Source organism: Engystomops pustulosus, chromosome 4 (genome assembly GCF_040894005.1).
Source record: "Engystomops pustulosus chromosome 4, aEngPut4.maternal, whole genome shotgun sequence".
NCBI classification, from domain to species: domain Eukaryota; kingdom Metazoa; phylum Chordata; class Amphibia; order Anura; family Leptodactylidae; genus Engystomops; species Engystomops pustulosus.
In genome coordinates this window covers 204178233-204203583 of record NC_092414.1, presented here as the reverse complement: position 1 = coordinate 204203583, position 25351 = coordinate 204178233, and the positions used below count along the sequence as shown (strand labels likewise).

Below are 25351 nucleotides of genomic sequence, written 5' to 3'. Positions count from 1 at the left end.
TGCCCCGGGATTTAGGCACACGCAATCGGATTTTGGAGCATCGGCGCCGGCTTTCACGCGACAGAAATCAGGGGACGTAGCCATCGGACAGCCCAACAGATTCGGAAAAGCTGCGGAATTTAAAAAATAATTTGTGTCGCAAGATCAGCACTTACATACACCTGGACGAAAAAGGTGAACTCCGGCGGACCTCGGCGCAGCAGCGACACCTGCTGGATATCGGGCGCAAGGACCTTAGTGAATCCCGGCAGACCCGAATCAGTGTCGGAGAACGCACCGCTGGATCGCGACGGGACCGGGTAAGTAAATGTGCCCCAATGTGTACGAAATTCTCTGAGGTTTCTTTCTGATTTCAAATGTGCATGGATCACAGATTTTGTGAAAAATGTAGGGCATCGAATTCTGGTAGAAAATCTGCATCCAGTAACACCATGTGAACATGCCCCAGGCTGTAGCCACACATACACTTTGTTTATCCCAATCCATCCAAAAAGAAGAAAAAGAAAAGACTGAAAATGCACTCACTGACAACTTATTGTTGGGCAAACAGATGAAAGGATCGAGAAGAGACACACCATACAAACTGCGAGTGTGATTCCTGCCTTAAAGGGGTTGTCCGGCATCGCAAATGTTTTTATTAAAGGACCCAGGTGATATAAAAATAATAAAACTGTGTTGTTGTTTTTTTTTTTGTAGTTTAGGATTCGGATCTGATTCGATTCAGTCCAAAGCGATGTTGCTTTAATTGTCTCAGAAATTGGTATATAGCCCCTTCTAGTCCTCTAAAACACAGAGGGGGAGGGGGGAGTTTATACAGAGTTTATAATAATAATAATAATTCCTTTATTTATATAGGGCACACAGATTACGCGGAGCTGCACAGAACTTGCCCCAATGGGGCTCACAATCTAATCCACCTACCAGTATGTTTTGGAGTATGGGAGGAAACCGGAGGACCCGGAGGAAACCCACGCAAACACCGAGAGAACATACAAACTCTTTGCAGATGTTGACCCTGGGGATAAGTTTGTATAAGTTTGAAAATCACGAGATTCATACCGAATCTACGAATCAGTTGCTCATCTCTATAGGGGACGTAGGCTGTCAATGCGGTGTCACCAGTGACCCTCTGTACATCAGCACAGTCCGGCGGTGACTGATGACGCCGCGCTGGACCGGAGGAGAGGAAAGTGTAAGTTCTCTCTTGTTTTTACACCAATACAATGGAGATCCCAGAGACAGCAGGGAAGGAGGGAGGAAGCGGAGCGCGGTGTGGAGCTAGCCGTGGGCAGGCTATACATATGTAAGGGGCAGGGCTGGCTACACGGCACACAGAGGAGGGCTCACTCTTATCTGCAGCCTCTAGGAGACACACACTTGGGATTTCTTCTCTGTATCTCGGACAATCTGGGAATCTCAGAAGTTTTCTTCTCAGGGTAAGTCTTTTTTATTAACCCCTTCTTCTTGATTCCTTATATTTCTTGCTCTCCCCATCTCTCCTTAAGAGCCTGCAGTGCACAGTGATGGTATGTACACAGCTACCTCCCCATAGTCTGGGCTAATATATTCAATCCAGATGTGGCGTGCGCTGTAGTGTACTCTGCATGGGATGAAGTGCAAGCTCTGCAGGGGAGATGGCATCTGGTGTTGTACCGGCGCAGTCCCTTGTCACCTCTTGATGGATTCTTTGATGGACGCTTCATTGTACGGGGCATTACCTCATCGCTGGATTGCCACAATGGAGAGATTAGCGGGAGAAACTTCTATTCTATCTGCAGGGAAAGGCAGAGACCTTAACTTTCACTTATTGGTTTACTAAACGTATCTGTGTATCTTGTACTGGGGAGCAATCCGGAGATATCCTATGGAGGATATTAGATAAAAGCCACCCATGCACATTGGACGAAAGTCAAACGGGTTGGAAGAATTAGTCAAATAGGAGATGGAGAAATAGAAGAGATAGAGATTAGATTGATAGATAGATAGAAATTATATATATTGAGGAGATGAAAGATAGATACAGGATAGATACATACTAAATAGATAGAAGGATAGAAAGATAGATATGAGATAGATACAAGATAGATATGAGATAGATACAAGATAGATACATACTAGATATATAGAAGGATAGATAGATACATACTAGATATATAGAAGGATAGATAGATACATACTAGATATATAGAAGGATAGATAGATATGAGATAGATAGAAACGTTCTAAAAAGATAGATACAACATAGATACATACTAGATAGATAGAGGCTCAGTGTGTTTTGAGCTGAAACGTCGCCACTGTATACAGAATAAGTTAACTATAACTTACATTTTTTTATGGAGAGGTGTCTTTTCTTCATATTTTCTGGAGTTTTAGTGGCTTTGCACCTTTTTACATGTTTTTTTTTAAACTGTTCTTCTCTAGATGTCTGTATTGATGATAGATAGATAGGAGATAGATAGATAGATAGATAGATAGATAGATAGATAGATATGAGATAGATAGATGTTAGATAGATAGATAGATAGATAGATAGATAGATAGATAGATAGATAGATAGATAGATAGATAGGAGATAGATAGATAGATAGATAGATAGATAGGAGATAGATAGATAGATAGATAGATAGATAGATAGATAGGAGATAGATAGATAGATAGATATGAGATGTATTGATCTAAATATATATACAGAATGATGGCTATGATATATATGTATAGATAGATAAATAATAATAATAGATAAACTGAAAAATGAAGCAGCACATGCAGGCAAAATATGACTCAGATGCAAAGCGCAGGAAGTGGAATAAGCCAATAAAAAAATATTGAATATTAAGTGTTACAATTGTAGCGCTCCAAGCTCCGAGCTTTGAAGGACCATTTTTACCAAATGACCACAGCAACGTCTCAGGTCCTAAGGATTGGAGCCTTTCTCAAGCAAAAAATAAAGATCACACAGGAGACATAAATATATATGTTTCCTGCGTGTACTATGTGTTTTTAAGTATTATATGTATATATATATATATCAGGTGAGCAATGGTATAATTCATACTATTAATAATAATCCTTGTTTATATGGCGCCATCATATTACAGATTCCACTACTTACTCCCAGAGTCTGCTATGGAATAATATAACTACTTTTTCCACTTCTACCATTGCATTTGGACAACTGCTTTTTATAGTGCTAGATATATAGATAGTTAGATAAAGTCACGTGCTGAGCCTATAGACAGTATAGGGGGTCAGTGTCCGCAGTTGTGCGGTGTTTACACTGTATGGGGATAGCCCGGGGCCGTGGTTGTTGGATGATGAGATGCGCCTGTGTGCTGTGTGCAGGATTATCATCTCAATGGGACCTGTCACCAGACCCCTGCACCCCCTCAATGACCAATTCAGATGCAATTATGAAGCTGTATAGAACGATGTGCACCCTCACAGCACCCACGAGGTTATCACACTAAATTATTAGACTGCTGTATATGAGCTCTGGCTTGTAACAGGTACATTTTTTGCAGTTCCATAATGTACCCTAGTAATAGTACCATACAGTGCCCAAATAGCAGTACCATACAGTGCCCTAGTAATAGTACGATACAATGCCCAAATAATAGTACCATACAGTGCCCAAGTAGTAGTACCATACAGTGCCCTAGTAATAGTACCATACAGTGCCCGAATAACAGTGCCATACAATGCCCAAGTAGTAGTACCATACAGTGTCCAAGTAATAGTACCATGCAGTGCCCGAATAGCAGTACCATACAATGCCCAAGTAGTAGTACCATACAGTGTCCAAGTAATAATACCATATAGTGCCCAAATAGCAGTGCCATACAGTGCCCAAGTAATAGTACCATACAGTGTCCTAGTAATAGTACCATACAGTGTCCAAGTAATAATACCATATAGTGCCCAAATAGCAGTGCCATACAGTGCCCAAGTAATAGTACCATACAGTGTCCTAGTAATAGTACCATACAGTGCCTGACTAGCAGTACCATACAGTGTCCAAGTAATAGTATCATATAGTGCCTGACTAGCAATACCATTCAGTGCCTAGATGATAGCATGATATCTGTAGTATTAAGTGCTGAATTATGATAGAATTCCAAAATAACCATTCAAAACAGCAATATACAGTGACCAAATAACAACAGCGTACAGTAACTAATTCTACTAAAATACAGTTACTACATAACACATACAGGGAGTTCCTGGGTTACATACAAGATAGGTTCTTTAGGTTTGTACTTAAGTTGAATTTGTATGTAAATCAGAACTATATATTTTATAATTGTAGACATACATTTTTTTATCCCTGTGATAATTGAATTTTCAAATTTTGTTTCTGTTATGGGAACAAGGATCAATAAAGCTTCATTACAGACACCTTACAGCTGATCATTGCAGCCTGGGACTATAGTAACATCCAGAGAGCTTCACCAGAGGGGACAGAGGGGTCTGTTTGTAACTAGGGGTCGTCTGTAAGTCAGGTGTTCTTAAGTAGGGGACCGCCTGTAGTGCCAAATAATAATACAGTATATTAACAAATAATAGTTCAATATAGTGCAAAATAATACTGTCATACATTGCCAAATAGAACCAATATCTACTGGCAGCTAACAGTACAATGTAGAGTCTAAATAATACTATGATATAGTGTGAATGAACGCCTGATCAAATAATACCCCCATACAGTAATGCCAAATACTAGGGCCATGTACTGTCACCTTACAGTACCACATTAGGTCCAAAGCCCATGATATAACCAAATGTTCTCACTATGAAGTCCTAAATAAGTATACGTAATAGAGCTAGGGACAGTCAGGGGTAGATTTATCCAAAAAACAACAATTGCTTTGGGCCCCAAAGGTCAGAGGGGCCCCAGACTGACATCTTCAGGAAGACCAAGATTAAAGCTATGGCAGAGCAGCGAGACACAGACTCCAACCACTGACATAAGGAGTTGAGCTATAAATTAAAGTAATTTGTTGTACACAACAAATCTCAAAAAATGCCCCCCCCCCTTCAGTGGTCATCAAAATATATACAATCTTCCCTGATTTTAGCATAAACAGCTCCAGACATGCATTTATGTATGGATTATAGTGTATGTAATGTAATTCATACCCCCTGTAATAACTATACATAGATCATGTGCCCCCTTTATTAGCTATATACTGTGCCCCGTGTATTAGCTATATATTGTACCCCCTGTATTAGCTATATACTGTGCCCCCTGTAATAACTATACATAGATCATGTGCCCCCTGTATTAGCTATATACTGTGCCCCAGTATTAGGTATATACTGTGTCCCTGTATTAGCTATATACTGTGCCCCCTGTATTAGCTATATACTGTGCCCCCTGTATTAGCTATATACTGTACCCCCTGTATACTGTGCCCCCTGTATTAGCTATATACTGTGCCCCCTGTAATAAATATACATAGATCATGTGCCCCCTGTATTAGCTATATACTGTGCCCCCTGTATTAGCTATATACTGTGTCCCTGTATTAGCTATATACTGTGCCCCCTGTATACTGTGCCCCCTGTATTATCTATATACTGTGTCTCTGTATTAGCTATATACTGTGTCCCTGTATTAGCTATATACTGTGCCCCCTGTATTAGCTATATACTGTGCCCCAGTATTAGGTATATACTGTGTCCCTGTATTAGCTATATACTGTGCCCCCTGTATTAGCTATATACTGTGTCCCTGTATTAGCTATATACTGTACCCCCTGTATTAGCTATATACTATGCTCCTGTATTAGCTATATACTGTGCCCCCAGTATTAGCTATATACTGTGTCCCTGTATTAGCTATATACTGTGCCCCAGTATTAGGTATATACTGTGTCCCTGTATTAGCTATATACTGTGCCCCCTGTATTAGCTATATACTGTGTCCCTGTATTAGCTATATACTGTGCCCCCTGTATTAGCTATATACTGTGTCCCTGTATTAGCTATATACTGTGCCCCAGTATTAGGTATATACTGTGTCCCTGTATTAGCTATATACTGTGCCCCCTGTATTAGCTATATACTGTGTCCCTGTATTAGCTATATACTGTGCCCCCTGTATTAGCTATATACTGTGTCCCTGTATCAGCTATATACTGTGTCCCCTGTATTAAATACCATTTTCCCTTTAACAGACATATATACTGTGCCCCCTGTATTAGCTATATACTATGCCCCCTATATATATACGGTGACCCCCCCCCCCCTATTAGAAATATATACGTGATGATGCTTTTGTATACATATCAATGAATGACCCCATTGATCACACACTGTATACCAGGGGCATCACCCCTGCAGGTCAGGAGGGAGAATCTAAATAAAGAATTACGAATAATGAATATTCCGTTTAGGGAGTCAATTTTAAGTGTTTAGATTATCTGTGAGTCACTGTAGTCTTACATATAAGTTGCAGATTAACCACCCAAGTGCTGCTCACTTAAAGAGATGTACTTTAGTAATTTTGTGGTGACTGTACATTGCTCCAGAGCTGCATACACAAATGTGCAGGCTTCAGAGCTGAAATCCCTGGCATTCCTTGTTCATTCCTCTGTTGACTTGGATTCTATGAATGTATCTGTTCATTCGTCTTATTGTGAATGATTGCCAGGAAGAGCTGCCATAGGGATAAATGAAATCTAGGACACAAGGGGAGGTCAGATCATAGAATAGGGATCAGGGGCATCTTCTACTATCAGGATATAATTGTGGGTGACAGTGACACCTGCAGGTAGAAAAGCAGAATACAATGTAGAATAGAAACGTTAGAAGTGGAAGCTTTATGTTGCAGACACAGGGCTGTCACGTTGCGTCTATCCTGGACCTTTATCATGCGCACACTGAGACGCTTTCCCATTATGTCACAGACTATTGTCTGTCTGCAGGGGAAGCCGATGTTGTTTTTAACTTTTATAGTGGGATGTGAGGACGAGGACCTATAAAAATAGCAGGAGATAAACTTCCCTACTGCATGGGAAATTATACATCCCCGACATGTCTCAGGAAACACAGGGATCCCAAATGATGTGGGGGACACTGATGATAATCACACGCAGGGCCGCCACTAGAAATTGTGGAGCCCCATACAGACAGAAGGGGAACAAAACTTCTCCTGGTCGTGACTTATTGCTCGTATATTCAGCCCCCAAATGTCTTAGATCCGCAGCTACCAATATGTCAGTAACCTACAAGGTAATAGTATCTCCTGGCTAACAATTATGTCACACACTATGCTCCTAAGAAATATATGCCCATAACACCCCAACTGATCACACTGTGCCCCCCGATATATCATACATACCTCTCACATCACAACTGAGCACACTGTGCCCCCACATCATATATACACTACACACCACAGCTGACCACATTATGCCCCCCAATGTATCATATATACCTCTCACAACACAACTGACCACACTATGCCCCCCATACATCATATATACCCCTCACACCACAATTGACCACACTGTGCCCCCTCATCATATATACCCCTCACACCACAACTGACCCCACTGTGCCCCCAATATATAATACATACCTCTCATATCACAGCTAACCACACTGTGCCCCCACATATATGATATATACCCCTCACATCACAACTGACCACATTGTGCCCCCACATATATCATATATACCTCTCACATCACAACTGACCACACTGTGCCACAACATACATCATACATATACCTCACACCACAACTGACCACACTGTGCCCCACATATATCATATATACCCCTCACACCACAACTGACCACACTGTGCCCCTACATATATCATATATCCCCCTCACATCACAACTGACCACACTGTGCCCCCAATATATCATATATACCTCTCATATCACAACTGACCACACTGTGCCCCACATATATCATATATACCCCTCACACCACAACTGACCACACTGTGCCCCTACATATATCATATATCCCCCTCACATCACAACTGACCACACTGTGCCCCCAATATATCATATATACCTCTCATATCACAACTGACCACACTGTGCCCCCACATATATCATATATACACCTCACACCACAACTGACCACACTGTGCCCCGACATATATCATATATACCCCTCACACCACAACTGACCACACTGTGCTCCCACATATATCATATATACCCCTCACACCACATCTGACCACACTGTGCCCCCACATATATCATATATACCCCTCACACCACATCTGACCACACTGTGCCCCCACATATATCATATATACCCCTCACACCACAACTGACCACACTGTGCCCCTACATATATCATATATCCCCCTCACATCACAACTGACCACACTGTGCCCCCAATATATCATATATACCTCTCATATCACAACTGACCACACTGTGCCACAACATACATCATACATATACCTCACACCACAACTGACCACACTGTGCCCCCACATATATCATACATACCTCTCATATCACAACTGACCACACTGTGCCCCTACATATATCATATATCCCCCTCACATCACAACTGACCACACTGTGCCCCCAATATATCATATATACCTCTCATATCACAACTGACCACACTGTACACCCACATATATCATATATACCTCTCATATCACAACTGACCACACTGTGCCCCACATATATCATATATACCCCTCACACCACAACTGACCACACTGTGCCCCTACATATATCATATATCCCCCTCACATCACAACTGACCACACTGTGCCCCCAATATATCATATATACCTCTCATATCACAACTGACCACACTGTGCCACAACATACATCATACATATACCTCACACCACAACTGACCACACTGTGCCCCCACATATATCATACATACCTCTCATATCACAACTGACCACACTGTGCCCCACATATATCATATATACCCCTCACACCACAACTGACCACACTGTGCCCCTACATATATCATATATCCCCCTCACATCACAACTGACCACACTGTGCCCCCAATATATCATATATACCTCTCATATCACAACTGACCACACTGTGCCACAACATACATCATACATATACCTCACACCACAACTGACCCCACTGTGCCCCCACATATATCATACATACCTCTCATATCACAGCTGACCACACTGTGCCCCCACATATATCATTCATACTCCTCACACCACAACTGACCACATTGTGCCCCCACATATATCATATATACCTCTCACATCACAACTGACCACACTGTACCCCCCCAATATTTCATATATACCCCTCACACCACAACTGACCACACTGTGCCCCCCGATATATCATATATACCCCTCACACCACAACTGACCACACTGTGCCCCCACATATATCATATACACCCCTAACACCACACCTGACCACACTGTGCCCCCACATATATCATTTATACCCCTCACACCACAACCGACCACACTGTGCCCCCACATATATAATATATACCCCTCACACCACAACTGACCACACTGTGCCCCTTACACGACAACTGACCGTGCTATGCATTGAGTTGGAATCTATACTTGGGAACTGCTTGGGACATAAGGAAGACTCTGGATTTCCTTTTCCTGCATATTATGCATTTTTGTAGTAAAACAGCCAAAAAGAGGAAGTAATGAGTAATGGACGGACACTGATTTTTTATGTTTTTGTTAAAAAAAACAAATGCAACATTAACCCCATTTTTAGATTTGCGAGACAGACACACTCACAATAGGCTATCCGAAGCTCTGAGGCTCGTATTCCATAGAATATAGTGGAACTTGTATTTTATATTTTTATTTCTTTTTTAAATCTTGGTTATTGTGTCTAATCACAAATATGCCCCGTCCATTGGATTATCTGGTGTAGAAACTCAATTTTCATACACCCTCTAATGGAGATACTTAGATGAGTCCTGCATTTATTCATATTGAAGACTTCTACATCGGGAGGACCCAGCATATCCATGCATTAGCAAGGCAGCCTATAGCCCTCAATGCAATTCTTACTTTGTCCTGCAGGGGTGCTGTAGAAGAATTGAACACTTACTAATCCTTTATTTTGCAATCATAGGGGATCTCAGTATGATATCAGTGTTAATATCTAAAAGACGTGGACTTTAAGGGGAATTCTAGTAGATTTTTGTACTAAGGCGCAGTTGTTTATGGGATGTCTGATGATCAATGTAGCTGAAATTCCCCTCGAAGCAGACATGGCACCACTTCACAACGGGGAATCCTTACACTTTAGGTTAACAGCTTCTTTTGTTTTCTTTATCTTCTTCTTTTTATGTGCCAAGCTTAAAATTTCATAAAAATCCCCCTTTAAGCCTGACCTCAAAATCCCTCATAGAGTACATACTCGTATATAGGAGGCCAAAAATGTTAGTTAACACTAAAAATTTAAATATTAACTAGATTGATCACAAATATTTTCAAAAAGTGTCAGTTGGTATTAGCAAACCTTAAACCACGCCTCTTTTAAGCGAAGCCACTCCTTCTTTCAGCTAGGCCACTCCTCCTTCCAATTTTACAAGGACACGATCTTACGTGGAAGTCGGACAAAATAAATCTTGTAATAATATAAAAATCGAAAGAAGAAAAATAAAACCTTTTGGTTGTAGTATGCAAAAGAGGCAAAACATGAAAAAAAAATTCTTTACAATTGCATAATCTTTATAGGACACACAAATATCCTAAAACCTAAATAGCCAAAGGCGAAATTACTGTTTCCTTTATTCCTTCCTCTAAAAAAGTTAGTAAAAGTCAATCGATGAATTGAGAATAAAAATGTAAAATTCATTCCACAAAAAAAACAAACCCTCGTATGACTGAAAAATAAAAAGGTTATTGCTCTTGAAGGGTGTCGGGGGGAAAAAACGAAATAAATTGTTTAGTCATTAAGGCCCAAAATAGTTAATAAGAAGTTAAAGGGATTGTCTTAAAGGAAACCACCCCTTTAATACCTTTTTTTTGCTGTTTTTATTGTAATATATAATGTACATACATCTATGTGCGCCTATATACAAGTAGGTGCTATGTATCAGCACCACATCTAACTCTATGTGACATTTGTGGTTTGGGCCCTCGTGGTACTTCATTGCCGGAAACACAAGCAGCGTTAGATACGTGTGGTTCAGGGGTGGGTGCTATGTGGTGGGCGACATAAAGCAAGTGTAAAACACATTGGCCGCATGTCATGCAAACTAATAGGCAGAAAGCGTCATGCAAAATATTACACAACATACACAACCAAAATGTATAGAAACCAAGACAAGGCCTACAACACCGAGCAACTGTACACTAAAGGGGAACTGCCTGCAACCTGATGTGCCATGTGAATAGGTCATATGATATCAATGGTTAGACTGGGAATCCCACAAAATGCCCCAATGTGAAGTGGGTAAGCATAGCGCCCACTTATTTATAGGCCCCGGTACACTAGATAATCCCCTTACAAGTGTTCGGACCAAGCGAAAACAAGACCGAAGAGCCTGCAATTGGCTCTTATCAATGCGGCACATGTTGGACCAGCACCCATTCACTTCTGTACAGTTCAGGACAGTTGTCTGCTGTAGCCCCATAGGACTGACTGGGGCCCCTGTGGAGCCAGCGTTTTACTCCTAAGGAGCACAAGGGGCACTTCCAGGCCCCTATTCTTGTGAACAATGGAACAAACCACCATTGAGATGACCATTTACTTATGGCAATGGTATTCCGCTGTGAAAAGGAGGAACGGTATGGCAGACCAGCTGCTGAGAATTTAGTATAGAAGACCAGCTACTGAGAATTTAGTATAGAAGACCAGCTACTGAGAATTTAGTATAGAAGACCAGCTACTGAGAATTTAGTATAGAAGACCAGCTACTGAGAATTTAGTATAGAAGACCAGCTACTGAGAATTTAGTATAGAAGACCAGCTACTGAGAATTTAGTATAGAAGACCAGCTACTGAGAATTTAGTATAGAAGACCAGCTACTGAGAAGTTAGTATAGAAGACCAGCTACTGAGAAGTTAGTATAGAAGACCAGCTACTGAGAATTTAGTATAGAAGACCAGCTACTGAGAATTTAGTATAGAAGACCAGCTACTGAGAATTTAGTATAGAAGACCAGCTACTGAGAATTTAGTATAGAAGACCAGCTACTGAGAAGTTAGTAAAGAAGACCAGCTACTGAGAATTTAGTATAGAAGACCAGCTACTGAGAATTTAGTATAGAAGACCAGCTACTGGCAATATACTACGGAGGACCAGTTACTAGGAATATAGTATAGAGGACAAGTTTATGGGAATATAATATGGATGAACAGCTACTGGGAATATACTATCTACAACCAGTTAGTGGGAATATAATATGGATGACAAGCTACTGGGAATATACTATGGAGATCCAGTTAGTGGGAATATAGTACAGAGGACCAGTTAGGGAGAATATAATATGGATGACCAGCTACTGAAAACATACTATGGAGGATCAGTCACTGGGGATATAATATGGACAGGGACAGATTATTGGGAGGGAACCCGGGGAATGAGCCCCAGGGCCCCCACCAGAGTGCAGAAGTAGGGGGCCCCCACCATCCTGCCTGCTTCAACTCTAGCTGCATGATCAGAGGACCTCCACCGGACTTAATCTGGACATGAATATGGATGACCAATTACTGGGAATATATTCTGGAATACCAGCTACTGGGAATATAATATGGAATATCAACTACTGGGAATATTATAAGGCAAGCTACTGAGAATATGGTATAGAAGACTTGTTACTGGGAATATAGTATAGAAGACCAGTTGCAGGGCATATGTGTTGGGGTTGGGGGTCAGCACATTCCTCCAAAAAGACTACAAAGATGAAGTGATATCCTCAGGAGATTCTTATGCTGCCAATGGATTGTGGCTCTACCACTGTTTTGGGTTTTGGTGCTTGTTTTCATACATGAGTTGCTATCCTTTCTGGTCCCAACCCCATAAAGATCACCCTCACTCCCACTGGTGGAGCATTCATATCAGCCTAATGTCAGGGATGGATCTTGGACACGTTAGAAGATCCTGGGAACACGTCTGTAATAAGAGATAATGTTTGCCATGAGAGAGCGGAGGTGACATGACAGGACGTGTTGTAGTTTATCTTGTGTGGTAATTATTACTGTCAGGTACAAGTTCTCGGCTTGTTTTGTCTATCTGCCCCTCTTACATGTCTCTACTCCTTCATTCCCCTTCACTTTCCGGCCCCGGTGATTTTTATCAGTTTTTTTATTATTTTCCAGTATTGTACATTTCACATCCTGGTTGAAGCAATGTTGACAACTTGCGCGTCACTACGGGTTTCATAGAGATTAAGTTTTGGAGAAACTTCTCTGGTAAAGTCGGATGTAGCTCGTGGGTGGGAGATGTTCAACTCTCATCCACTTTGCTGCTTCTGTATATTGAACCAGGATGGGTTTGGGAAATCTGGTGTGAGGTCCCGTAGCCTCGAAATCTATGTGACCCATGTGGACACTGAAATGCAGGTTTCAGTTTTGTGTTGTGGATTCGCTTAGACCTTTCCCTTGTAGAGGAGAAAACTTCTCTCGAATCCACATAGTCTGGTCCTGTACATTGGGTGCAGAGAGTCCGCACCCATGTGCGTCTACCCTAATGGTGACTGATGGGAAGGTACAATCTGTCACTTACTTAGTTTATCAGACTTGTTCGGACAACTCTTTCTGCACAGGGTCATAATTATTCACTGGCGTGTATAGGGTGGAGATGTAGACCAAAATTTGGTTATTTTTCAAAAGAGCTGCAAAAGTATTTTGAGTGTTCTAATTTTTAGACAATTTGGGATCTACTTCCACAGCTGAAGGTTTAAAGAGGACCTGTCACCCAATTTATTGGCACTAGGAGCTGCTTACTACAGTAAGCAGCTCCTAGTGCTTGATCAAACACCCTAGTGTTAGAGTGATAGCGTTACCGGAAACCTCCGGTAACGCTATCAAACACTGCGGCGGGGTACAATGTAATTGTCGGACAGCTCGCAAAGCTGTCCGACGTATTCATGAGGGGGTGGGGTTGGGGCGTGGCTAGCGCGCGGCAGTCACTGCCGGCCTATGGAGCTAGTGGGGTGGTCCGGGGAAGAGGCAGCCCGCCGCAGTGTTTGATCACTCTAACACTGCGGCGTTTGATCAAGCACTAGGAGCTGCTTACTTTAGTAACATCTCCTAGTGCCGAAAATTTAGGTGACAGGTCCTCTTTAACAAATCGTAATGGAGATAGAAGAGTGCATGCTCAGCCTCCTATACCTGTCTCCTTCTTCTGTCTGAGCATTAGGTCAGGGGATATGCCATAATTGTCTCAGATGGAAATAGTCCTCTGAAGGGTTATGCCTAGGTCACTGAGGGGACAAGTTGGGTTCCCCTTCTTTAGGGGGTAATGTCTTGTTCCTGATCATTTTCCTTCGATTTACTTGTCTGTAGATATTTATCTGGTGAAGCTGGTTGGTTTTGCTAGGGTATCTTGAGGCTACGGAATCCTTGAGATTTAGAAGTAGCATCAGAAGTAGCATCAGAAGTATGTGGCAGCTGCTGTTCTTCACTATACTTGGCCAAGACAAACACAGCGGCCGATGTTGAAGGGCAACAACTTTAAGGGCTGCAAGGCAGAAAAGCTTAAACTCAAAGGCGACGGGGAATGCCTGAACTCTCCCTGCTCTTTGTCGGATTTCTATGGAGACTTCTGATCAGTAGAGTGGCGGGATGGTTATAAGCAGGCACAGGTTGAAATAACATTTGTCCGTAATCCTCTTGCTATGCCAGATTTACCGTGTATAATCACAACTGTTGCAAGGCAGACACATGGTGTCCATCAAGACTTGTACAAACATAACAGGACCCCACAGTCACGTTAGCTGTAAGTCATAAAATAGACAAAAAGTCCATTAATCCTGCATAAGGGCATGTCCACGCACAGCACATAGGCTGCTATCAGCCCAGAAACAACTATGGTTATTAAAATTGCCAGTATAAGATGCGTTGTCCTGCACAAACATGTAGGACAGAAATGCAACGAGCTCCTGCACCACAGAAAACCCAGGCAGTAGTGCTCCGTCAGCTATAAGTGGCCTGTGTAACCTAAGTATCTGGCAGCTTTCCTCTGAAGGATGAATCAGTGTGTTTAAGTGGAGCCTGTTAAAACAAAGAGCTGAGCCTCGTGAATCCCAAAAAAGTAGGAAGTCTAGAAATTAACACAAAAGAAAGTGCACAGCACTGGGAAGCTCAGTGGGTGCAGAGGGGAGCTCACTGGGTGCAGAGGGAAGCTCACTGAATGCAGAGCTGCCAGAAGATCAGATGCAAAAACCACAGGTCAGAGGTCCTACCCCCCTCCTTATAACATGGTTTCTGCACATCAGAAGCCTCTGAATCCCGATGATCTGGGATATCATATCTGAATTTCTCCAAATTATATATGATTAAATTATGCGACAATGTGTTCGAGAGCATAAGCCGGCTGTACCAGCTCAATTACGACGTTGCATGTGTAGATATTCCAATCCATATGACCATATGTTTCTTTCCGATTATGTAGGTGAATAATTATTTACTGTATTATTTTCTGGACATGTAATAGTTTACTTTTTTTTTTTAACTTTAATCTTATTGTTCTTTATCTAGAATACATCGGCACGTACAGACGGTGCAGCTACCAAACGAAGAAACACTGACACTATGTGGAGACCTTAAGGAAATGCAGCAACATAACACGAGAAGTTATTTCGGATGAAGCAGTTACCGACTCCCAGGGAGTTGAAACGGAACCCAAAAACAAATCTGTGTTGGGATAATATGTTTATGGATAATTCCGGCCATACATCTTCTATCGCTTGGCTATGATCTCGTCTATTTCTGATATCCAGACAAAGTTGTAAACTTCTGAGAGCTTTGGAGACCAGCCGTGAACCATGGATGGTGTAACACATCAATACCACCTAAGCCGGTTGTACAGGGAATACCAAAACAATAGCGTTATTGCTCTTCATTACAACTACACTGGCAAGCTGAGCACTAGTCGATACAAGGGTGGACTGAAAGCCGAGGCTGTGGTGTTTTTGGTGGTATGTGTCCTCATCGTTCTGGAGAACCTGATTGTACTTCTGGCTCTGTGGCGCAATAAGAAGTTCCATTCGCCTATGTTCTACCTTCTAGGCAATTTGACTTTGTCTGACCTCTTGGCAGGAGTGGCATACATGGTTAATATTGTGTTGTCTGGAGCAAACACACTCAGACTCACCCCTGTTATGTGGTTTGTGAGGGAAGGGGGTGTTTTTGTTACATTGACTGCCTCAATCTTCAGCTTGCTTGCAATCGCCATAGAACGTCACATCACCATGGTGCGCATGAAACTCTACAACGGAGACAAGCAAGGACGAATGGCATTGCTCGTAGGCGCAAGTTGGATTGTCTCTATCTTGTTGGGGGTTCTTCCGATCCTGGGATGGAACTGTATCACAAATCTTCCCTCCTGTTCAACCATCTTACCTTTATATTCCAAGGATTATATATTGTTTTGCATCACAATCTTTCTGGCCATCCTTATCTCCATCGTGGTCCTCTACTTACGCATATATAGGATTGTAAAGCTAAACAGTCAAAGGTTGGTGGGAACTTTACGGAAGGGAGCACTAAGAAAGTCCCAAAAATACATGGCCTTATTGAAAACTGTTACCATTGTGGTAGGAACCTTCATTGGCTGTTGGCTTCCTCTTTTTGTCCTTCTTCTCTCCGACGTGTCGTGCGAGGTCAATGCATGCCCTGTCCTTCTGAAAGCTGATTATTTTCTCGGCTTGGCCATGATAAATTCTTTTTTAAACCCAATCATCTACACGTTGACCAGCAGAGACATTAGAAGGGCCATTCTGAAGCTGGTTTGCTTCTTTTGCTTTGTCAACGAGGACGGGGAGACAAGAGGAAGATTCGGATTCTTCCAGGTCATTGAACGAAGCACAAGCAAATCTGAAAAGTCGTCCCACAAACAGGAAGGTTTGGAGACAACAATATCTTCAGGAAATGGGACTCCGACTCCAGTGAAGTCTCTCGTAGCCAAAAAGTACTGAGCAAAGTCATGTGTATGAGCCATCAAAATATTTCTAAAAGGGAATTATATCCTAGAAATTATATTGGAAGGTATGGAAAAGAACATGTGAAATGAAGACTGCTTCCTTGACGTCAAGATAGCCCATACATTTCCATACAGGCTTCTAATTTTTCCATATTTCATGGAAAAGGCACTACACATTTGCTGATCAGCAAGTGAAACATGACCCATAAGCTATTTGTCCACATTCATTGACGCCATAGAGGATGGATAACAGTCCTCAGCTCGTCTAGGCACATGGTCATAATAGGCCCCTGGTCATTAGCCGCGAGACAGACCCCTAAAGGGGTGAGGAGCAGATAAAAGGGTGAGGAGCAGATAAGTGCAGTGCCCACTAGGATAGAGGCATGTCGTGGAGAATCTCTGCCAAGAGAGGAAAGGAGAAGCTGAAGGAAAGTTGGTGAATTCTTGGTTATACTTGAGTGAGCGAGAGGTTAAAAAAATTGTCTGGGAAGTATCAAGTTGACCAACGTTTGTTTCACATGGACCGAGTTCCTCAGACCAAACACGATCAGGTGAAACTGTCCTCAGAGATTCATATCATCACCCAGTAATGCGTCTCGCTCTTCCATATATCTCCAGGTCCCATTTCTGCAGTAACACTAGCGTCCGCAGCTAAACTATAGCAATATTTCGCCAAAATCGGTCACAGTTTTATGCGGATGCATCCACGGACTATAAACGACATCATATGGACTCCGAGCTCTTATGTGTCTTTATAATTTCAATCCATTACAGATCCCACAGTGGGGACTGGTGTAATATTGTACATTTGTATTTATGTATATACTGAAAGTGTATAAATTAATAATGTATTAATTCAAGCAGCATTAACATCGATGTATAGCTCGGAAAAAAGAGAAAAAAAAAATAAAGAAAAAAAAATTATTTGTCAAGTATCTGTGTGCAAAGATTTCTATTGTACTGGTTCTACTCGGAGGAGATCCATTTGGAGCAGGAAGTCTTATTTCTGGGAAAAAAGTCATATCATCTCTCTTCATCAACTACCCTGTAAGTCAACGAATTACCGATAAATCAATCTCCTTTGTGGCACCTGCAGGGGCAGATTAGGCCTGCCATGTGCCCTGGTCTGGAATCACCTCCTACATATGGGACTAGGATCTGCTTCTTGGGGAATGGAGGATTGTCCTGCTTTCAATGGCTCCTGTGTACATGTGTACTGAGAGCAGGAACAGATGTACAAGGATTTCATGGGTGAAGGTCCTTGTGAGTATAACATTCGGTGGGTGGTTTGGGTGGCCATGGGCTCCCTAGAAGGCTTGGGCACGGGCTACCATTCATCTCTATGAGTACGGTGCTCAGCAATCTCTGTCAGCTCCATAGAGATGGATGGGGCAACCTGACCGGCTGCTCCACTCATCTCAGGGAGTGAAGAGGTGTCTGACAGGTGTACCTCGGACACTATTAGACCTCCCCTTTCTCTTGATCTGTTGGGGTCTCATCACTGAGACTAAATCTGATCAGGAAGTTGGGCCCTATCCTGTGGATGCAGCCTAAGTTGTTTAGTGTGAAACCCCTTTAAAGTTGATTATTTTGACAATGCAGTCCTCAGACCAATAAAGGTCGTTCACCCCCGACCTAAATCCGTAGCTCATAGAAAGGCTCAGGGATAGAATGCCCATTTAAAGGACAATTGCCAAATTCTTATGGAAAAAAAAAAAAAATTGGCACTGCATTGATCAAAATGTACCCATATACTATACAATCCTGGAGTGGGTCAATTTTATCATGACTCTGCCGAAATGGTCACTGACTGCAATGCCCCATCCCTGACGCTATTGTGAAGTGAGAGGTTCCCGCAGGCAGGTTGCTGCCCTGAGGTAACAGACTCATCGTGGCATATGGCAGCTGCACTCTTGTCAAATTACAGAATTGTCCCCTAGTGAAGGCAAAAGAGCTTCTATTGAATTGGCACAAAGAGAAAAAAAAACAAAAACTTACAATAGATTTTATTTACATCTAAAAATTGAAGTATTTGTAATAAATGGCTGAAGGAAACGTAAACACACAAATATATATAAAAACGTAATCCATGGAGGGCGACGTGTTATAAATAGGGTTAATAGTGCAGCTTTTTGAGGGCCGGTCACCAGTCTGTGGACAAGAGGCTCCATAGGTAATCACAGATGAAGATCTTGGAGTGTTGGGTGCTGTCAATACTGATGGGCTGAGCGATCTCTCCTCCGTAGTGAACTGTAAATTAGCCCCGGTTAAGGATATAGTGCGATATGCATAAGAGATGTGGACACTACTATAGCATCACGGTATTGGTAATGTACACGGCATCACAACAACCATGCACATAGGTTGTGGATTAATGCAAGGTCTTGCTTGCAAGTTGTAATTCCGCAGAAGAACATTGGGGATAGCAAGATCTCATCAGAACATCACCCTGACTTTGGGTCGTGTGTCACGTGGTAGCGTTGTCTTGTACGACCAAGATGACACTGACCCTGAGTTACGGTTATTCTATAATTACACCGCGACACCCTGATACTTCCTGTGGGTAATGAGAGTAATGATTGGGATGATGAATCGAAACGACATCAATTATCCATGGCTCGCATCCAGGGTTCAGGAAGCTGAAAATTAAAGGGAGGGGGGGGACGCAGAAGAAAAGGATACTGCCTTTGATGAGTGTTGAGTCGCAGTTGTAATCCCAGTCTATCTTGGTCACCGAGTGGAACAGCTTTGCCATGTACCTGCAGAGAAAATGTGCGTAAATATGTCACAGAATGTGAAAAAGTAAGACCATTGCAACAACGTGGTACTGCCACCTATAGACCACAGAAGGTAACTACAATACTAACTCTTGGGATCACCCCCCTTGGTCAGAGAGTGCAGGAGATTACTGCACACAGGTTTATTACCCCGTCCAACAGAAACTATATCAGAACGTTTGGAGCTTCCCCTAGTGGTGACTGCGGGAATTGCATCTCCGTCTTATCCGGGAGAGGAGCCAGCAATACTCACAGCGCTGAGGGGATGACCACTGTAGTGTCCTCCTTAGCCTCTCGCTCCACCTCGGTGATCTCCTCCTCCAGCATTTTCACCTCCTCCAGCTCCTTTTGCAGGAATGTAAAGACATTAAGGAAATGACAGCAGAAAAAACACAAGAAAACACAAAACTATGAAACATACTGAGGACAAATATCCATTAAAGGGATAGTTGAGTAAAAAAAAAATCCACTTCTATATAGCCTAATAGAGAAAACTTCCTAATAGGGAAAAATTCCCTATTATGAGTAAGGCGGAAACAGCTGAATATATATCTTAAAGGAGGTTTTCAGGAAAAAAAAAAGCCCTTGGGAAGGTACAGAGTTTGTGTAAAGGGTCGCTGTGAATCAGTTCGGGTATAACTTGCATCAATTTACCTATGAAAAATGTGTAAAAAAAAAAAAAAAAAAAGTTATAGGTTATTGAGCATAGAAGAGTCATATTTTACCTGATGTGAGTCAGTTTAGAGGCTGCAGGTGGGAGACACTTCAGACACCCCTGTCTTCAGTTCAGTCGGACCTAAAAACATCCTTTAAGTGTCTTAATAAAAATAAAAGAATCACATCTTTCAGATTGCATCAGTCTTGTGGTTCTGTGAGCTACAGAACTGCTGATACAGATAAAGATCCAGTTCATGTATTTTTCTTTACCTGCCTTTAACTCCAATTCTGTAGATCACAGAATCACAACATGATGTGATCTGAGAGATGAGATTCTTATCTTTAATAAGATACCAGCAGCATGTTTCCAGGTCCTACAGAACCGAAGACAGGGGTAACTCAATGGACCTTCCCCTGCAGCCTCATCTCAGGCAAAATACGGGTGAGATTTCACATAAAAGATGAAATTCTAGAGAAAACATAAGAAAAGCTACAAATCTGTAAAAATAATATAAAGACTGAAGGACATTTATCGTATGTCATATGAGATAAGCCCAGCCCCTCCAAATTGCGCTATAACCTGCGACCGTTCAGGCCTGAGCAGCCGCAGGCTACATCGAGTGCAGGCAGGGAGAAGACCTTAGTGTTGGATTAATAAGAAATAAATCCGGCATGAGCGTATTCCTGACATATGATGGATAATTGGGATATTTCCGCTATAAAGGATATTTGATGCTGCTTTCCAGCGAGGAGTTCTTGTCGCGTACAGCCTGCAGCTCCTCCTCAATCTTCCGCAGTTTGGAGGAGGTTTTCTGCTTTTCTTCTTCTGTCTCCAAAAGGGTCTGGGCGACGTCTTTTTCGACAGACAGAAAATCTAGAAGTGCACACAAACAAGAATCGGACGTTAGATGTGATCTGCCTTCTGTTCATAGTTTGGCCACAGAGCTGGACCTGCTCCCGTACCTCTGATGAGATCCGATACCCGACTCTCGGTCTCCAGAAGCGAGTCGATCATGGCTTCCTGCCACTCGAGACTCTTCTTTAACACGGCAGCTGCGTTGTCCGACACCATGACCTTGATGATCTCCCGGCTGACCTCCACATACTCCTGCATCGGTTCTCGAAACATTTTATTCGGAGTGTGAATATGGAGATGGAAAGGATCTGGAGAAATATAGGTGGCCTAAAAGGAAGCAGCGACTTCAATCGAGGCAGGCGGCAAAATATACAGGATATATTGCAAGAACAGTGACGCTTCTAGAAAGTACACTTAAATGGGTTTTCCCACGAAGAAAAGTTAGGCCCTATCCACGGGAAAGGGGGTTGTCAGAGGCTTCAGTCATAGTCTAGTCGGGGGTGCGTGGATGTGAGGCTGGGGCATTAGTCTTAGGCTACATTTACATGACCGGATGGGGGACGTATATACGACCGACGTATATACGGCCGATATACGTCCCCCATAGACGGCAATGGGCGCACGCCGCCCTACGGGAGCGGTATGGTGCAGCACACATGCGGCACCGTACTGCTTCGTACACTGGAAAAAGATAGGACATGTCCTATCTTTCTCCGTAGTACCGAGCCGTGCGCCATATCTTCCTATGGAGAGGGGCGGGGGTGATCGACACTCACCTCCTCCTCCTCTCCCCATGCGCTGCCGTTGCCCGCTACGGTGCGGCGGGCAGCGACAGTGTGAATGTAGCCTTAGTCTGGTCTGGGATCTTTTAACAGGGCATTGCAGTCATAAATGTTCATGCAGAACACCCCTAAAATTTGAGGAACCTCCATGGCCTCTTAATTCCCCAGACCTTATTTTGATCATGCACATGTGGCACCACCTTAATCGACACGACTAGATCTGTAAGCACTAGAGTCTGGCTCCAGATACCTCTAGGAATCTGGTGACCCTCGGTGTTGCAGAGTTCTGGATATAAGCTGGTGGTCATAATAATGTGACTTCTCCGAGCATCAAGTAAGGACAATTCTAGTGATGCTGTACTCTAATGTGCCAAAAGAGGTCACTATATTCACACTTTTTAGTGCGTAGCAGAGACCAGGGGACTTTCTATGATATCCACACTCCACAATCAGAGCTCTAAGTAGAGATGATGAAGGGGCACAGTGCTTTACGCTTCTGTCCATTTTCGGGCGATAGTGTCTGTACCTCGACCACCCGCATCACATGGCAGAACTGAGGTGATTATATCTTGCATTGGAAAACGAAACTGAAACAGGTTGTCCTACAACTTTTCGATAATACAAACAAGACGCTGTTCTATAAACTAGAAAGCCCATTTATTGCCCAGATTTAGGCAGGGCATGCATAAACCCTGACATTTTTCACCAACACGGTAAACATAATTAGTTTCAGCGCTTTTGCCCCAATCCATGGTCATGTTGGCGCCGTTTTTGGTAAAAAGCTGTTATCAGTTCAAAGACCAGACAAGCCCTTTAACAACTTAGTCTGATGGGCATTTCTCATGTCTTGTATGGCAGTTTTCTTTTTTCCACGTTCCACATGTGGCATCTTTGTTGCGTTTTGAAACGTAACGCAAAGGCTCCTCCTGCGACCACGCATTGAGGTAATATTGCATTTCCTTTGTGCTTAAGGGGAACCTGCCACAGGCCTAAGCCCGGTTGCATGTTATCTGGTAATGTTTTCATATATGGCCAACGCTGCTTGATGCCATTAAAATTAAGTCATCCATTTTCCAGTTGGGAGTGTGGTGCACTAGTCATCTCTGACCCTGCGCATACCCCGACGGAGAAAGAGGCCCAGTACACATGTGTCGCCGTTTCCCCTCAATGGGAATCGCATTTTAGCTAGCCGGCCATGCTGCCGCATGAAAGTGCACGTCGTTTCAGGGGATCAGGAGACCGCTGGAAAATAGGGAGTCAGCTACGAGCAAGAGGCAGGGCCTGGCATGCTGCGGGGAAAGGATGGAGGCAGGTTATCGGCAGTATGAACGGACAGCTGGTTGACTACTGCGCCAACCACCGTACCCCCGACTACAAAAAGGATGTGCATCTTACTTTACTTTTCGGTTCTCAGATAGATTGACCATATATACAGACATGGCCGGAGAACATGCAACTGGCCATATTAGCTACATTTTGTATTTTAACAGGGCTTAGGCTTCTGACAGGTTCCCTTTTAATCAAACGCAATGTTACCTCAACACGTGAACAAAGGAGGCCTCTCTGCATTGTATTTCACAGAGCAACGCGAATGCCACGTGTGAAGCGGCCATAGGCCAACTGTATTAATCATGGACTTTGTAGGCGATGCGCATTATCACCACATTTTCCGTGTGGCATATCCGCAGCACAGTACAATTGTAGTGCATGGGACTAATGCCCACAATGCCGAAACACTGATGATTTTCCATCCCCAGACCCGCTGCAAGACATAAGATGTATAACAGAATTAGCGCGATTGTTCAAAAAGTGGATTGATATCACTGTGTGAACAGAGTCGTGCCCCTCCATTTTGTGCCACATTCTCTTCATATATAAAGCAATGACGACTCCCAGCAATGACAACAAAGTACTTCTCTATGTGTTGTAAGCGCAGGACTGAGTCCTGGGGCACAAAGGAGCCGCCATTATTATTATTATTTACCATAATGTTACACCTATTGCCTCAAAACTCCCTCACAGACAACGCTCAGGGTAGCCACGCCCTTTGCGTCAATCATCCCCCCCAAAACCCGCCTATCAGCCAATCACTAACCAGCCCTAACTGGTAGTCATACAACCGCATGCGTTCTGTCCAATCACAGCGCACCCCAGATCCTTCCTCCCTCTCCCCTTGCTGGACAGGAGGTGACCGTTTAGATTTGAATTTTCCCGCCTAACGTTCGCCCCCTAGTTATCGCTGTGAGGTAATAATGGCGGTTCTCCGCCTGCCTCAGGGATTGCGGGGGGTAGGCGGCGCCGGTCCTTACCGATACGCGATGAGGGGGTTATCCGGTGTAGAGCCGCGGTACCTCAGCGTGTGTGTCCGGGAGCCCGCCTTGTCCTGGGCGGAGGAGGAGTGAGGACTGCCTCTCCTCATACAGGGGCGGGTTCTCCTCACTGACTGCTGTGACCATTGATGAGGCGGAGGAGCAGTCCGGGTGTTATTACTGGGGTTATGGTAACGTCACAGCTTCACATTTACCTCAGGACTCCATGACAGAGGTTACACCACAGCTTCACATTTACCTCAGGACTCCATGACAGAGGTTATGTCACAGCTTCACATTTACCTCAGGACTCCATGACAGAGGTTATGTCACAGCTTCACATTTACCTCAGGACTCCATGACAGAGGTTATGTCACAGTTACCTGGTAGTAGTGGAGACAAGAAAATTTCCTATGGGAGAAGACTTTCTCTCCAAAAACTGAATTCTTATGTATAATCTTGTCGTATATGGCGACATATTCCGCAGCGCCTTAGAGATATGGACATAGATCTCTATTCACATGAACATGCGGTTTCTCCAGTCTCCTATTTCCGTGCCATAAGAGACCATTTATACGTGACGTTTTTCATTCTTATGCAGTACATTTTTAACCCCTAATTATACTTCCCCATAGACTAAAGACATACGGAACTGAAATACGGGAGAAGATGGGACATGTTCTATATTTTTATGTGGCCAGTAAACAGTACGGTGTTAACAACGGCAAAATAAAGGGTTGGATGTATAGTCCATTGAAATGAATGTGGCCGTATGTAACCCGTAAAAAAACAGCATTTAGCATATGGCCATTTTCGTACAGTCGTGTGAATTCAGCCTTAGGATACATTCAGACGCCCGTC

General features: G+C 43.1%; 2 protein-coding genes across 6 annotated transcripts; one reads left to right on the top strand and one right to left on the bottom strand.

The window, feature by feature from the left end:
• The first annotated feature begins 1266 nt into the window (after nucleotides 1-1266).
• Nucleotides 1267-18014, top strand: S1PR5 (sphingosine-1-phosphate receptor 5). Of its 2 annotated transcripts, none has more exons than XM_072149503.1 (2): nucleotides 1267-1436; nucleotides 15666-18014. In XM_072149503.1, exon 2 carries the CDS (start codon nucleotides 15953-15955, stop codon nucleotides 17102-17104), a length of 1152 nt encoding a protein of 383 aa, XP_072005604.1. In that variant the 5' UTR covers nucleotides 1267-1436; nucleotides 15666-15952; the 3' UTR covers nucleotides 17105-18014. The 2 variants fall into 2 exon arrangements, with proteins under 2 accessions (XP_072005604.1, XP_072005605.1); XM_072149504.1 differs by lacking the exon at nucleotides 1267-1436 and adding an exon at nucleotides 15231-15356.
• A 1083-nt stretch (nucleotides 18015-19097) lies between these two features.
• SPC24 (SPC24 component of NDC80 kinetochore complex) lies at nucleotides 19098-24670 on the bottom strand. Of its 4 annotated transcripts, none has more exons than XM_072149501.1 (6): nucleotides 24491-24670; nucleotides 21507-21726; nucleotides 21273-21417; nucleotides 20140-20244; nucleotides 19792-19868; nucleotides 19098-19359 (listed from the first exon to the last, which is right to left on the bottom strand). In XM_072149501.1, the coding sequence occupies exons 2-6, from the start codon at nucleotides 21670-21672 to the stop codon at nucleotides 19253-19255; spliced, it is 600 nt and encodes a 199-aa protein (XP_072005602.1). In that variant the 5' UTR covers nucleotides 21673-21726; nucleotides 24491-24670; the 3' UTR covers nucleotides 19098-19252. The 4 variants fall into 4 exon arrangements, with proteins under 4 accessions (XP_072005602.1, XP_072005600.1, XP_072005601.1 ...); XM_072149499.1 differs by lacking the exon at nucleotides 24491-24670 and adding an exon at nucleotides 24277-24394; XM_072149500.1 differs by lacking the exon at nucleotides 24491-24670 and adding an exon at nucleotides 24166-24266.
• Between the last annotated feature and the right edge of the window lie 681 nt (nucleotides 24671-25351).

What these genes read in the sequence shown, in the direction of transcription:
- SPC24 (XM_072149499.1), bottom strand. Translation starts at nt 24,306, where the DNA reads ATGCGGTTGTATGACTACCAGTTAGGGCTG. An exon ending in GTGGTCATCCCCTCAGCGCT is followed by an intron (nt 19,869 to 20,139) that starts GTGAGTATTGCT and finishes TTTTCTCTGCAG; the next exon opens with GTACATGGCAAAGCTGTTCC. An exon ending in CTCAACACTCATCAAAGGCA is followed by an intron (nt 19,360 to 19,791) that starts GTATCCTTTTCT and finishes GCTAATTTACAG; the next exon opens with TTCACTACGGAGGAGAGATC.
- S1PR5 (XM_072149503.1), top strand. Translation starts at nt 15,953, where the DNA reads ATGGATGGTGTAACACATCAATACCACCTAAGCCGGTTGTACAGGGAA.